General features: G+C 40.3%; 1 protein-coding gene and 1 long non-coding RNA gene across 3 annotated transcripts; both read left to right on the plus strand.

Annotated features, from left to right (window-relative positions):
- The first annotated feature begins 1,865 nt into the window (after positions 1-1,865).
- LOC114446745 (uncharacterized) lies at positions 1,866-7,932 on the plus strand. Its single transcript, XM_028422593.1, has 8 exons — positions 1,866-1,952; positions 2,000-2,112; positions 3,164-3,625; positions 3,744-3,860; positions 5,054-5,099; positions 5,639-5,730; positions 6,753-7,211; positions 7,302-7,932. Exons 2-8 carry the CDS (start codon positions 2,046-2,048, stop codon positions 7,439-7,441), a joined length of 1,383 nt encoding a protein of 460 aa, XP_028278394.1. The 5' UTR covers positions 1,866-1,952; positions 2,000-2,045; the 3' UTR covers positions 7,442-7,932.
- A 16-nt stretch (positions 7,933-7,948) lies between these two features.
- On the plus strand, positions 7,949-12,834 carry LOC114433803 (uncharacterized). 2 transcript variants are annotated; one of them, XR_003670404.1, is made up of 4 exons: positions 7,949-7,964; positions 10,999-11,090; positions 12,142-12,615; positions 12,735-12,834. It is a non-coding gene; the product is annotated as an uncharacterized LOC114433803 (long non-coding RNA). The 2 variants fall into 2 exon arrangements; XR_003670403.1 differs by lacking the exon at positions 7,949-7,964 and adding an exon at positions 10,839-10,930.
- The last annotated feature ends 846 nt before the right edge of the window (positions 12,835-13,680 follow it).

A 13,680-nucleotide genomic window follows, 5' to 3' on the forward strand; every position in this document is an offset into this window, starting at 1 on the left:
TGTAACAGATGTTACTGATCTCAGAGTTTTTCGGATTTGGATATGGTCTCCTCCTCTTCCTCTTTCTTCTTCTACAGTGATATCAGGTTTGTTATTTATGCTGTCCTCATAATAATATGCTGATGAAGATTCTCAGTCATCCAGGTCATATTCGTTAACCAGGCTGAAGCGAGGCATCTGGACTTGAAGAGTTTTCTTGAAGATGTTTCACTGCTCATCTTAGCAGATTCATCATCCAAATATATACAGATGCTTTGAAATTTACACAGCCTGGATCATTACAACAAACAAAAATCAATGAATGTGTGAATGAGGCTCAGGTGTGCCAGCAGCCAGCCGCCAGGAAACCACAACCAGCCAGTCTGAAAGAAAAGAACCTCCCTCCAGGAAGCAGAACGCACACAACCAGGAGTCCTTTAAATATCAACCAGGAGACCACACATCATTAAATTGTCCTCTGCACAGAAACAGGTCTATAACGTCCTCGTGTGGTAAGGTTAAAATAATAAATAAGTATAACAAGTTAAAAAGATAAATGTCTAAGCACAATAGAGATTGGTGTTCAATAATCACTAAAAACCATTTGCTTAAATTGAGTAACTTGTGCTTAGAATAACAAAGCTATTAAACAGCTCAAATTTGATTGAAAGAAAAAGCTAAAATGGTTATAAAAAGAGAGGTGGAAGGCAAAATCATTGTTTACGTTCCTCCTGCAATCTGTGCTCGCCTAGGACAGTCTTAATCCTGATATATTGCTTTGGTCTGGTTCAGACCCTAGTGGGTGCTGCACCTGTGACATTAGCCTCAGGTTATTAATTAAGAGGAAGGTGTTGTTTCTTTCTTCTTTCCTCTGAAATGCAGATAAACTGGTTCTGGGAGTGCTGAAGAATGAGGAAGAAACTCATGCTATGTGTTTCTTCTAAGCCTGAAAAATCCCAAAAAGATCAACATCAGAACAACATCTCAGGGGAATCCCATTGGTTTGCTTTTCATAGTGATGTGCCTCTCAGAGTCCAGAAAACAATGAACATTTTTCCTAGAAACATCTGTGAAAATGAGTGTAAATGTAAAAATATCTTCTATAATTTATCATGTCTGTGTTTAATGTAACAGATGTTACTGATCTGAGAGTTTTTCGGATTTGGACATGGTCTCCTCCTCTTCCTCTTCCTTCTCCTACAGTGATATCATGTTTGTTATTTATGCTGTCCTCATAATAATATGCTGATGAAGACTCTCAGTCATCCAGGTCATATTCGTTAACCAGGCTGAAGCAAGGCATCTGGACTTGAAGAGTTTTCTTGAAGATGTTTCCCTGCTCATCCTAGCAGCTTTATCATCCTAACATATACAGATGCTTTGAAATTTACACAGCCTGGATCATTACAACAAACAGAAATTGGCCATCAGGGTCACCCTGGACAGATCATCAGTCCATCGCAGGGCAACACACAGACAGACAACTATTCACACCCACACTCACACCTACGGGCAAATGTGTTTAGTGACCAATGTTTAGTGACCAATTAACCTAGCACGTCTTTAGAATGTGGGAGGAAGCCGGAGTACCTGGAGAGAACCCACACAGGCACAGGGAGAACGTGCAAACTCCACACAGAAAGGCCCCAGTTAGAATTGAACCTCCTTGCTGTGAGGCGACAGTGCCAATTATATGCATGTCAAAGCATATAAGCAGTGGAGATGCGTGGTTGAGGCTCAGGTGTGCCAGCAGCCAGCCACCAGGAAACCACACCCAGCCATTCTGAAAGAAAAGAACCTCCCACCAGGAGGCAGATCGCACACAACCAGGAGTCCTATAAAAGTCAACCAGGACACCACACATCATCAAATTGTCCTCTGCACAGAAACAGGTCTATAAAGTCCTCACACTCAGCCACTGACTTCTCAGCGTCCGCTTCTTTCACCCACTGCTGGATTTCCACAGAGCTTAAGTATGTACATTAATGCAGAATAAGACAGCATTATCAAAAAAAAAAAGTTTTAAAAACATCTTTTTCAGGACGTGTGTGTTGTGGATGTAATTCATGATGGAAGTGCCTTGGGGAGTTTTTTCTCTCATGCTGCTGCACATTTTGACAGGAAGCACTTCAGGTAAGTTGTCCTAAACTTTTCTGTCTTTTCTTGTTTTTGTTACACATTGTTTAATTGGAACATTTGGATCTTAACTCTTCCAATTAATATACAGCTCCTCACAAATATGAACTTGTTACTTTATATTTTCTGAGCTTCTCTCTGTATTACCTGCATGGTCCTGGGCCATAAGGAGGAATAAATTGCCACATTGGACTAAACTGAGTGCTCAAAATGCTACTGCATGTGGACAAGTTATATTATGTTCCTGTGTTTTCTTTAATGTAATCCTATTATATACTGTAAATCTAAATTCAGAGAACAACAGGCCTGTATTTTCCCAGAAGCATGCAGTTATATTCTGAACATGAACTACATGAAGACATGAGCTTGCCTGAATAGATTTGATTCATGAAATTTTCAGAGCATCCTTAAATACTGGTAATAGACAGACACACTCAGCTGTGGCCTTTCATCTATTATCTTATTATAAGAGTAATTAAAATTCAAAATAATTATGTGTCAAAGTCACAATGTAGTTAAGCCACAACAATTATAAACTACTTGATTCAGTTTTTTATGTATAATTATTCCATTTAATTACATCATGAATAATAAGAACAAGGACCCACACATAGACACACACAGAGACTGGTTCCAGTAATGACACCCATCTTTAACCACTCCAGGATCTCCAAGTTTTCCACCCATAGGTTTTCTGAGCATGTTAAGGCTCAGAGTTGGAGGCACTCTTCATGATGCATAACCTATAGTTCTTAATGTAATGTAACAGTTTTATACAAAGAAGTCACCCGTCACACAGTTGAATATTATATGTCATCATGTTCATCTGTGCTGTAAAGTTGGACATTTTAACATGAAGATATACAGACATTACTAACTCATTGTTGGCACCACCACCCTGCAGGAGCTGTAAGGTGGTGGTAATTCCCAAATTAAGGTACCAAAGTACTTTAATTTGGGAATTTCACTGACAGAACTGCACAAAATACACATAACTGTGACTCTGCATGCCTCATAATTATAATCCATTCTCTCCTCTCTTTGGCAGATGGGCTTCTTATGAGCTGTGGGAGCAGCGTTTGTCCTTTAGGCGAGGACTGCATCAGTATTAATGGGTCTGCCCGATGTGCTGACCCATGTGATCACTACACTGTACTGAATGATACGTGGCGATCAACAAATAACTCAATCAGTAATAATGTTCATGCTTGGCACGGTGATTATTACATTACCTGGCAAGGCTGGTATCGTCTGTTTCTGGGACAATATAGTGCTCGAATTCCAGAGAGGTGTGTGGAAACATACAGATGTGGAACTCATGCTCCCTTGTGGATAACAGAACCTCACCCCACACAGTGCAGTGAAATTGTAAATCGTACTGTGTGTGGTGCCTGGACTAGTGGCTGCTGCCAATATCCACAAAACAACATCTATGTCAAACGCTGCTATGGAAACTTCTATGTCTACAAACTTGTGCAGCCAATTTGCTGTGGCTTCGCATACTGTGCAGGTATTGTTCCACTTCAAATATCTCTAATATCCATTAATTTCCCTGACAATACAAATGAGCTGTTGTTCTCTAAATCAAAGTTTTCAGTTCCTTTTTTTATAATTTTCTTTGTCAATAGAGGTGAACACAACCAATCCTAGAACCAGCTCCAGTGTGGATCTCTCCTTTGATGGACAGTGGGGGACAGTGTGTGAGGATTCCTGCAACCTGAATAATGCGAACAGCAAATGTTACCGCCTTAAATTGTCTTACGTTTAGTTTTGAATGACCCAGAAGCAGACAGGGGATAGGCTTTAGGTTATTTTAAATACACAAAGGCTAAGGTAATTCCAAAAGTCCATTTAGGTAGTTGGAAGGTAGTCAGTGTTTGAGTAGACAGGTCCAACTGAGAATAAAAACTGAAGCCTCATCAAATGATGGATGTTTAAGTTTCAGAATTACAGAAAGTAAAATGTTGGTCTTGCCTTAGCTAGCATGTTGTTATCACCCCTAGCTATCAGCTCAGCTGAGGTGTGTTCTGTGAGAATGTGTTGCTGCACCTGTGACCATAATCAGGAGGAGGTGTTTTTTATATCTTCTATATTTCATCATGTCTGTGTTTAATGTAACAGATGTTACTGATCTGAGAGTTTTTCGGATTTGGACATGGTCTCCTCCTCTTCCTCTTCCTTCTCCTACAGTGATATCATGTTTGTTATTTATGCTGTCCTCATAATAATATGCTGATGAAGACTCTCAGTCATCCAGGTCATATTCGTTAACCAGGCTGAAGCAAGGCATCTGGACTTGAAGAGTTTTCTTGAAGATGTTTCCCTGCTCATCCTAGCAGCTTCATCATCCTAATATATACAGATGCTTTGAAATTTACACAGCCTGGATCATTACAACAAATAAAAATAAATAAATGTGTGAATGAGGCTCAGGTGTGCCAGCAGCCAGCCGCCAGGAAACCACAAGCAGCCAGTCTGAAAGAAAAGAACCTCCCTCCAGGAAGCAGAACGCACACAACCAGGAGTCCTTTAAATATCAACCAGGAGACCACACATCATCAAATTGTCCTCTGCACAGAAACAGGTCTATAACGTCCTCGTGTGGTAAGGTTAAAATAATAAATAAGTATAACAAGTTAAAAAGATAAATGTCTAAGCTCAATAGAGATTGGTGTTCAATAATCACTAAAAACCATTTGCTTAAATTGAGTAACTTGTGCTTAGAATAACAAAGCTATAAAACAGCTCAAATTTGATTGAAAGAAAAAGCTAAAATGGTTATAAAAAGAGAGGTGGAAGGCAAAATCATTGTTTACTTTCCTCCTGCAATCTGTGCTCGCCTAGGACAGTCTTAATCCTGATAGATTGCTTTGGTCTGGTTCAGACCCTAGTGGGGAATCGCGGTAGTTTCTCCATTCGTGATTAAGCTCCTGATGAGACAACACCGTGATTTCACTGTTCTTATTGTTTCTCCCCTTATCCAGGTAAAATCACCATTGTTTATTCAGCAACGTTATATTGATAGTTTCCAAACATGAGCGAGCATATTTGTAGCATGTATTTCTAAGTTTCCAGTGTTTGAGTTGTGCTTGTGCACCTGCGAGTGAGTGAGCACGGCGCATGTCCGTCATTCTGTGAAGCGAGGAGAGGCGTGGCACATTGTTGTTGTTGCTGGATTTGAGGAGTGTTTATATTAAATTATATATATTAAAGAGAGTTGAATCTCAGGGGAATTGTACTGTTGTTTATATGCATAGTATTAGTATTAGTTTGTATCAAGAAAATGTTGTATTTGCATTTGTTTTATTTTGTTGGACATCTGTGAATGAAGTACAGCTCCTGATAAAGCTCCTGATGAGACAACACCGCGATTTCATTCTTCTTATTATTTCTCCCCTTATCCAGGGGCTGTAACGCTCACCCTCTCAGCCACTGACAGTTTCTCAGCGTCCGCTTCTTTCACCCACTGCTGGATTTCTACAGAGGTTAATTAAAGTTTTAAAAACATCTTTGTGTTTTTCAGGAAGTGTGTGTTGTGGATGTGGTTCATGATGGAAGTGCCTTTGGGAGTTTTTTCTCTCATGCTGCTGCACATTTTCACAGGAAGCACTTCAGGTAAGTTGTCCTAAACTTTTCTGTCTTTTCCTGTTTTTGTTACACATTGTTTAATTGGAACAATTGGATCCTCACAAATATGAACTTGTTACTTTATGTTTTCTGAGCTTCTCTCTGTATTACCTGCATGGTTCTGGGCCATAAGAAGGAATAAATTGCCACATTGGACTAAACTAAGTGATCAAAATGCTACTGCATGTGGACAAGTTATATTATGTTGCTGTGTTTTGTTTAATTTAATCCTGTTATATACTGTAAATCTAAATTCAGAGAACCAACAGGCCTGCATTTCCCAGAAGCATGCAGTTATATTATTATATTATTATTATTATTATTATTATTATTATTATTATATTATATATACATTTTCAGAGCATCCTTAAATACTGGTAATAGACAGACACACTCAGCTGTGGCCTTTCATCTATTATCTTATTATAAGAGTAATTAAAATTCATGCCAAAATAAATATGTGTTAAAGTCACAATGTAGTTAAGCCACAACAATTATAAACCACTTGATTCAGTTTTTTATGTATAATTATTCTATTTAATTACATCATGGATAATAAGAACAAGGACCCACACATAGACACACACAGAGACTGGTTCCAGTAATGACACCCATCTTTTACCACTCCAGGATCTCCAAGTTTTCCACCCATAGGTTTTCTGAGCATGTTAAGGCTCAGAGTTGGAGGCACTCTTCATAATGCATAACCTACAGTTCTTAATGTAATGTAACAGTTTTATACAAAGAAGTCACCCGTCACACAGTTGAATATTATATGTCAACATGTTTATCTGTGCTGTAAAGTTGGACATTTTAACACGGAGATCTACAGCCATTACTAACTCATTGTTGGCACCACCACCTTGTAGCTGTAAGGTGGTGGTAATTCCCAAATTAAAGTACCAAAGTACTTTAATTTGTGAATTTCAGTGACAAAACTGCACAAAATACACATAACTGTGACTCTGCATGCCTCATAATTATAATCCATTCTCTCCTCTCTTTGGCAGATGGGCTTCTTATGAAGTGTGGGAGCAGCGATTGTCCTTTAGGTGAGGACTGCATCAGTATTAATGGGTCTGACCGATGTGCTGACCCATGTGATCACTACACTGTACTGAATGATATGTGGCGTTCAACAAATAACTCAATCAGTAATGGTGGTACCACACACTGTGATCAACACATTACCTGGCAAGGCTGGTATTGTCTGTTTCTGGGACAATATAATGCTCAAATTCCAGAGAGGTGTGTGGCAACAGACAGATGTGGAACTCATGCGCCCATGTGGATAACAGAACCTCACCCCACACACTACAATAAAATTGTAAATCGTACTGCGTGTGGTGCCTGGGTTAGTGGCTGCTGCTCTTTTCCACCAAACGACATCTATGTCAAACGCTGCTATGGAAACTTCTATGTCTACAAACTTGTGCAGCCAAATGGGTGTAACCTTGCATACTGTGCAGGTATTGTTCCACTTCAAATATCTCTAATAGCCATTAATTTCCCTGACAATGCAAATTCACTTCCTTTCTAATCATTTTCTTTGTCAATAGAGGTGAACACAACCAATCCTAGAACCAGCTCCAGTGTGGATCTCTCCTTTGATGGACAGTGGGGGACGGTGTGTGAGGATTTCTGCAACCTGAATAATGCCAACTGCAAATGTTACCACCTTAAATTGTCTTATGTTTAATTTTGAAGGACCCAGAAGCAGACAGGGGATAGGTTTTAGGTTATTTTAATTACACAAAGGCTAAGGTAATTCCAAAAGTCAATTTTGGTAGTTGGAAGAAAAGTGACTGGGCTGGTTTGGATGATGAAGCAAGGCATCTGGACTCTACAAGTCCAAACCTTAAAAAAGTCACTAATCTGTATCTCGAAAAACACACTAGAAAACTGCAACTCGAGGTGCGCAGCGATGAGAGAGTTACCACAAGTGGAGCCGTGTCAAAGCATATAAGCAGTGGAGATGAGTGAATGAAGCTCAGGTGTGCCAGCAGCCAGCTGCCAGGAAACCACACCCAGCCATTCTGAAAGAAAAGAACCTCCCACCAGGAGGCAGATCACACACAACCAGGAGTCTTTTAAAAGTCAACCAGGAGACCACACATCATCAAATCGTCCTCTGCACAGAAACAGGTCTATAAAGTCCTCACTCTCTCAGCCACTGACAGTTTCTCAGTGTCCGCTTCTTTCTGGATTTCCACAGAGGTTAAGTAAAGTTTTAAAAACATCTTTGTGTTTTTCAGGACGTGTGTGTTGTGGATGTGGTTCATGATGATTTTTTTCTCTCAAGCTGCTGCAAATTTTGACAGGAAGCACTTCAGAAAAGTTGTGCTAAACTTCTCTGTCTTTTGTTTTTGTTACAAAAATAAATCATAAATAAAATTATAATCTGTACTGTGTTGTTTTCATTTTTGCTACAGACATGACATTCTACATAAAATGCAATGTATTTACATATTGTGTTATTTAACTTATGTTAACTTTGGTGAGCTGTTGTCTTTTCCTCTGGCGCCATCTGGTGGATGATATGTGCTCAGTTACTTATAGTTGGGTTGCAATCATGACAAAATGCATACCATAAAACAACAATACAGGCAACAAACTGTCCAAAAATAAAGTAAAATAAAAATCAAAAAACAAACAGGAAGTTCAAAGAAGACAGCATGTTGTACACTGCCATTGTATATGATGTTGGGCTAATATATCTGAATTCTTTTTCCAGGCCAAGTCTATAAGCCCTGACCTCAACCTGCATCACTGCTATCTGAACTTCCATCATCATGCATGGCCTGAGGAGTCCATCCCTCATCTTCTTCCTCTAATGGTCTATAGTCATTGAGGCTGGATATGTGGGGCTTTTTGGACAGGGGGACTATGGTGGAGGACTTTAGGCAGGGTGGGACAGTGGACTGGGCGAGTGATTGGTTGAAGATCTTTGTAAGGATTCCAGCCAGCTGGTCAGCACAGTCCTTTAGCACATGTCCTGGGATTCCATCAGGACCATCCGCCTTCCTCGGGTTGACAGCCTGCAATGTGCGCCTCACCTCATGCTCCTCAAGAGTGAGAATCATGCTGCTGTGGGCCTGGTGGGGCTGTGCTGTTTCAGGTGCTGTGGCGTCAAAGCGGGCAAAGATGATGTTCAGCTCCTCTGCCAGTGCGAGGTCACCTCCGATGTTACCTACTTACTACCTGCCACACCTGCCGGCTGTTGTTGCTGCCTAGATGGTCCTCAACCCTCCTCCTGTAGTCTGCTTTGGCCTCTGAAGGCTCTCTTTTCTTTAAGTTTGCTCGGGCTGTGTTGTATTGGTCTCTGTTGCTGACCTAAATGCAGAGTTCCTTTCTCTAAGTAGCTGCTGGACCTTCTGGGTCATCCATGGTTTGTGGTTTGGGTATATCCGGATGCGCTTGTTCACTGTGACAGTGTCTGCAGTTCTTGATGTAGCATAATACACTTGTCTGTGAACGTTTCCAGGTCCTGATGTTCAAAGACCTCCAGGTTAGTCCTGTCAAAGCGGTCCTTCAGCTGCTGGGAGGCAGGTTGCAACAGTCTTTGTAATGGTAGGTGCGGTCTTCTTGAGGGGGGCATATGCTGGAATTAAAAGCATGCACAGATGGTCGGACTGGCCCAGGTGTTGTAGTGGTTCAGTCCTGTAGCCCAGTTTGATGTTGGAGTAAACCTTGTCAGTGTTCACACCACTAGTTGCGCATTTGACATGCTGGTGGAATTTAGGGAGTGCTGCATGTCAGGAAATATGTCTGCGTGGTCTGTTAGTACAAACGGAGATGAAGGAGGGTATGTTGAGGTGCCTCTGTCCATGCTTCTAATTCCAGCATATGCCCCCCTCTAGAAGACTTAGGATGTTTAAATTTCAGAATTACAGAAAGTTACAGTGTTGGTCTTGCCTTAGCTAGCATGTTGTTAGCACCCCCAGCTATCAGCTCAGCTGAGGTGTGTTCTGTGAGAATGTGTTGCTGCACCTGTGACCATAATCAGGAGGAGGTGTTTTTTATTTCTTCTTTCCTCTGAACTCCAGATAAATGGAGATTTAACTGATAAATGGAGATTATCTGGAGAAACGCAGATAAACTGGTTCTGGGAGTGCTGAAGAATGAGGAAGAAACTCATGCTATGTGTTTCTTTTAAGCCTGAAAAACCCAAACAGATCAACATCAGAACAACATCTCTGAGGAATCCCGTTGGTTTGCTTTTCATAGTGATGTGCCTCTCAGAGTCCAGAAAACAATGAACATTTTTCATAGAAACATCTTACTGTGAAAATGAGTGTAAATGTAAAAACATCTTCTATATTTTATCATGTCTGTGTTTAATGTAACAGATATGACTAATCTCAGAGTTTTTCGGATTTGGACATGGTCTCCTCGTCCTCCTCTTTCTTCTCCTACAGTGATATCAGGTTTGTTATTTATGCTGTCCTCATAATAATATGCTGATGAAGATTCTCAGTCATCCAGGTCATATTCGTTAACCAGGCTGAAGCAAGGCATCTGGACTTGAAGAGTTTTCTTGAAGATGTTTCACTGCTCATCCTAGCAGCTTTATCATCCTAACATATACAGATGCTTTGAAATTTACACAGCCTGGATCATTACAACAAACAGAAATTGGCCATCAGGGTCACCCTGGACAGATCACCAGTCCATCGCAGGGCAACACACAGACAGACAACTATTCACACCCACACTCACACCTACGGGCAAATGTGTTTAGTGACCAATGTTTAGTGACCAATTAACCTAGCACGTCTTTAGAATGTGGGAGGAAGCCGGAGTACCTGGAGAGAACCCACACAGGCACAGGGAGAACGTGCAAACTCCACACAGAAAGGCCCCAGTTAGAATTGAACCTCCTTGCTGTGAGGCGACAGTGCCAATTATATGCATGTCAAAGCATATAAGCAGTGGAGATGCGTGGTTGAGGCTCAGGTGTGCCAGCAGCCAGCCACCAGGAAACCACACCCAGCCATTCTGAAAGAAAAGAACCTCCCACCAGGAGGCAGATCGCACACAACCAGGAGTCCTATAAAAGTCAACCAGGACACCACACATCATCAAATTGTCCTCTGCACAGAAACAGGTCTATAAAGTCCTCACACTCAGCCACTGACTTCTCAGCGTCCGCTTCTTTCACCCACTGCTGGATTTCCACAGAGCTTAAGTATGTACATTAATGCAGAATAAGACAGCATTATCAAAAAAAAAAAGTTTTAAAAACATCTTTTTCAGGACGTGTGTGTTGTGGATGTGGTTCATGATGGAAGTGCCTTGGGGAGTTTTTTCTCTCATGCTGCTGCACATTTTGACAGGAAGCACTTCAGGTAAGTTGTCCTAAACTTTTCTGTCTTTTCTTGTTTTTGTTACACATTGTTTAATTGGAACATTTGGATCTTAACTCTTCCAATTAATATACAGCTCCTCACAAATATGAACTTGTTACTTTATATTTTCTGAGCTTCTCTCTGTATTACCTGCATGGTCCTGGGCCATAAGGAGGAATAAATTGCCACATTGGACTAAACTGAGTGCTCAAAATGCTACTGCATGTGGACAAGTTATATTATGTTCCTGTGTTTTCTTTAATGTAATCCTATTATATACTGTAAATCTAAATTCAGAGAACAACAGGCCTGTATTTTCCCAGAAGCATGCAGTTATATTCTGAACATGAACTACATGAAGACATGAGCTTGCCTGAATAGATTTGATTCATGAAATTTTCAGAGCATCCTTAAATACTGGTAATAGACAGACACACTCAGCTGTGGCCTTTCATCTATTATCTTATTATAAGAGTAATTAAAATTCAAAATAATTATGTGTCAAAGTCACAATGTAGTTAAGCCACAACAATTATAAACTACTTGATTCAGTTTTTTATGTATAATTATTCCATTTAATTACATCATGAATAATAAGAACAAGGACCCACACATAGACACACACAGAGACTGGTTCCAGTAATGACACCCATCTTTAACCACTCCAGGATCTCCAAGTTTTCCACCCATAGGTTTTCTGAGCATGTTAAGGCTCAGATTTGGAGGCACTCTTAATGATGCATAACCTATAGTTCTTAATGTAATGTAACAGTTTTATACAAAGAAGTCACCCGTCACACAGTTGAATATTATATGTCATCATGTTCATCTGTGCTGTAAAGTTGGACATTTTAACATGAAGATATACAGACATTACTAACTCATTGTTGGCACCACCACCCTGCAGGAGCTGTAAGGTGGTGGTAATTCCCAAATTAAGGTACCAAAGTACTTTAATTTGGGAATTTCACTGACAGAACTGCACAAAATACACATAACTGTGACTCTGCATGCCTCATAATTATAATCCATTCTCTCCTCTCTTTGGCAGATGGGCTTCTTATGAGCTGTGGGAGCAGCGTTTGTCCTTTAGGCGAGGACTGCATCAGTATTAATGGGTCTGCCCGATGTGCTGACCCATGTGATCACTACACTGTACTGAATGATACGTGGCGATCAACAAATAACTCAATCAGTAATAATGTTCATGCTTGGCACGGTGATTATTACATTACCTGGCAAGGCTGGTATCGTCTGTTTCTGGGACAATATAGTGCTCGAATTCCAGAGAGGTGTGTGGAAACATACAGATGTGGAACTCATATTCCCTTGTGGATAACAGAACCTCACCCCACACAGTACAGTGAAATTGTAAATCGTTCTGTGTGTGCTACCTGGACTAGTGGCTGCTGCCATGGTAGATCAAACGACATCTATGTCAAACACTGCTGGAAACTGGAAGCTGGAAACTTCTATGTCTACAAACTTGTGCAGACAATTTGCTGCGTCGTTGCATACTGTGCAGGTATTGTTCCTTTTCAAATATCTCTAACATCCATTAATTTCCCTGACAATACAAATGAGCTGTTGTTCTCTAAATCAAACAATTTCACCTCCTTTTTTTATCATTTTCTTTGTCAATAGAGGTGGACACAACCAATCCTAGAACCAGCTCCAGTGTGGATCTCTCCTTTGATGGACAGTGGGGGACGGTGTGTGAGGATTCCTGCAACCTGAATAATGCCAACTGCAAATGTTACCGTCTTAAATTGTCTTATGTTTAGTTTTGAAGGACCCAGAAGCAGACAAGGGATAGGTTTTAGGTTATTTTAATTACACAAAGGCTAAGGTAATTCCGAAAGTCAATTTAGGTAAAAGGAAAGTGTCTGGGCTGGTTTGGAGGATGAAGCTTGAAAGAACGGAAGAAAAGAACCTCCCACCAGGAGGCAGAACGCACCCTTTCAGCCACTGACAGTTTCTCAGTGTCCGCTTCGTTCATCCACTGCTGGAAATCCAGCATGCTGCTGCACATTTTTACAGGAAGCACCTCAGAAATGTTGTCCTAAACTTTTCTGTCTTTTCTTGTTTTTGTTACTAAAACAAAACAAAAATAAATCATAAATAAATTATAATGTAAAATCCGTACTGTGTTGTTTTTATTTTTGCTACAGACATGACATTCTTCATAAAATGCAATGTATTTACGTGTTGTGTTATCATTTAACTCATTTTTACAGTGAGAATTACAACCACAACATAGATAGGAAGTGAAACTAAGAGGATGAAAAGGAAAGTTTCTGATGCTTCACATAAAAAAAAGTAATGTTAGGGTTAAAATACTATAAAACACTTTATAGTTACAAAGACCACACAGTGCCCAAACAATTATTCAGTATATAGATAGAGTTAAACAACAACAACAACAACAGAACCGTACAGTATCCTGGGATTCATTGGAAGTGAGTTTACCTGCAAGTGATCATTATTTGTGTAATTATTCTCACTACCAGCAGAGGGAGACATCGAGTAAGAATCCTTCCTTCAGTTCGAGGAACAAGCTTGTGTTGCAGACCTGAGGCACAGCAGCCTT

This window comes from Parambassis ranga, chromosome 1 (genome assembly GCF_900634625.1).
Source record: "Parambassis ranga chromosome 1, fParRan2.1, whole genome shotgun sequence".
NCBI lineage: Eukaryota > Metazoa > Chordata > Actinopteri > Ambassidae > Parambassis > Parambassis ranga.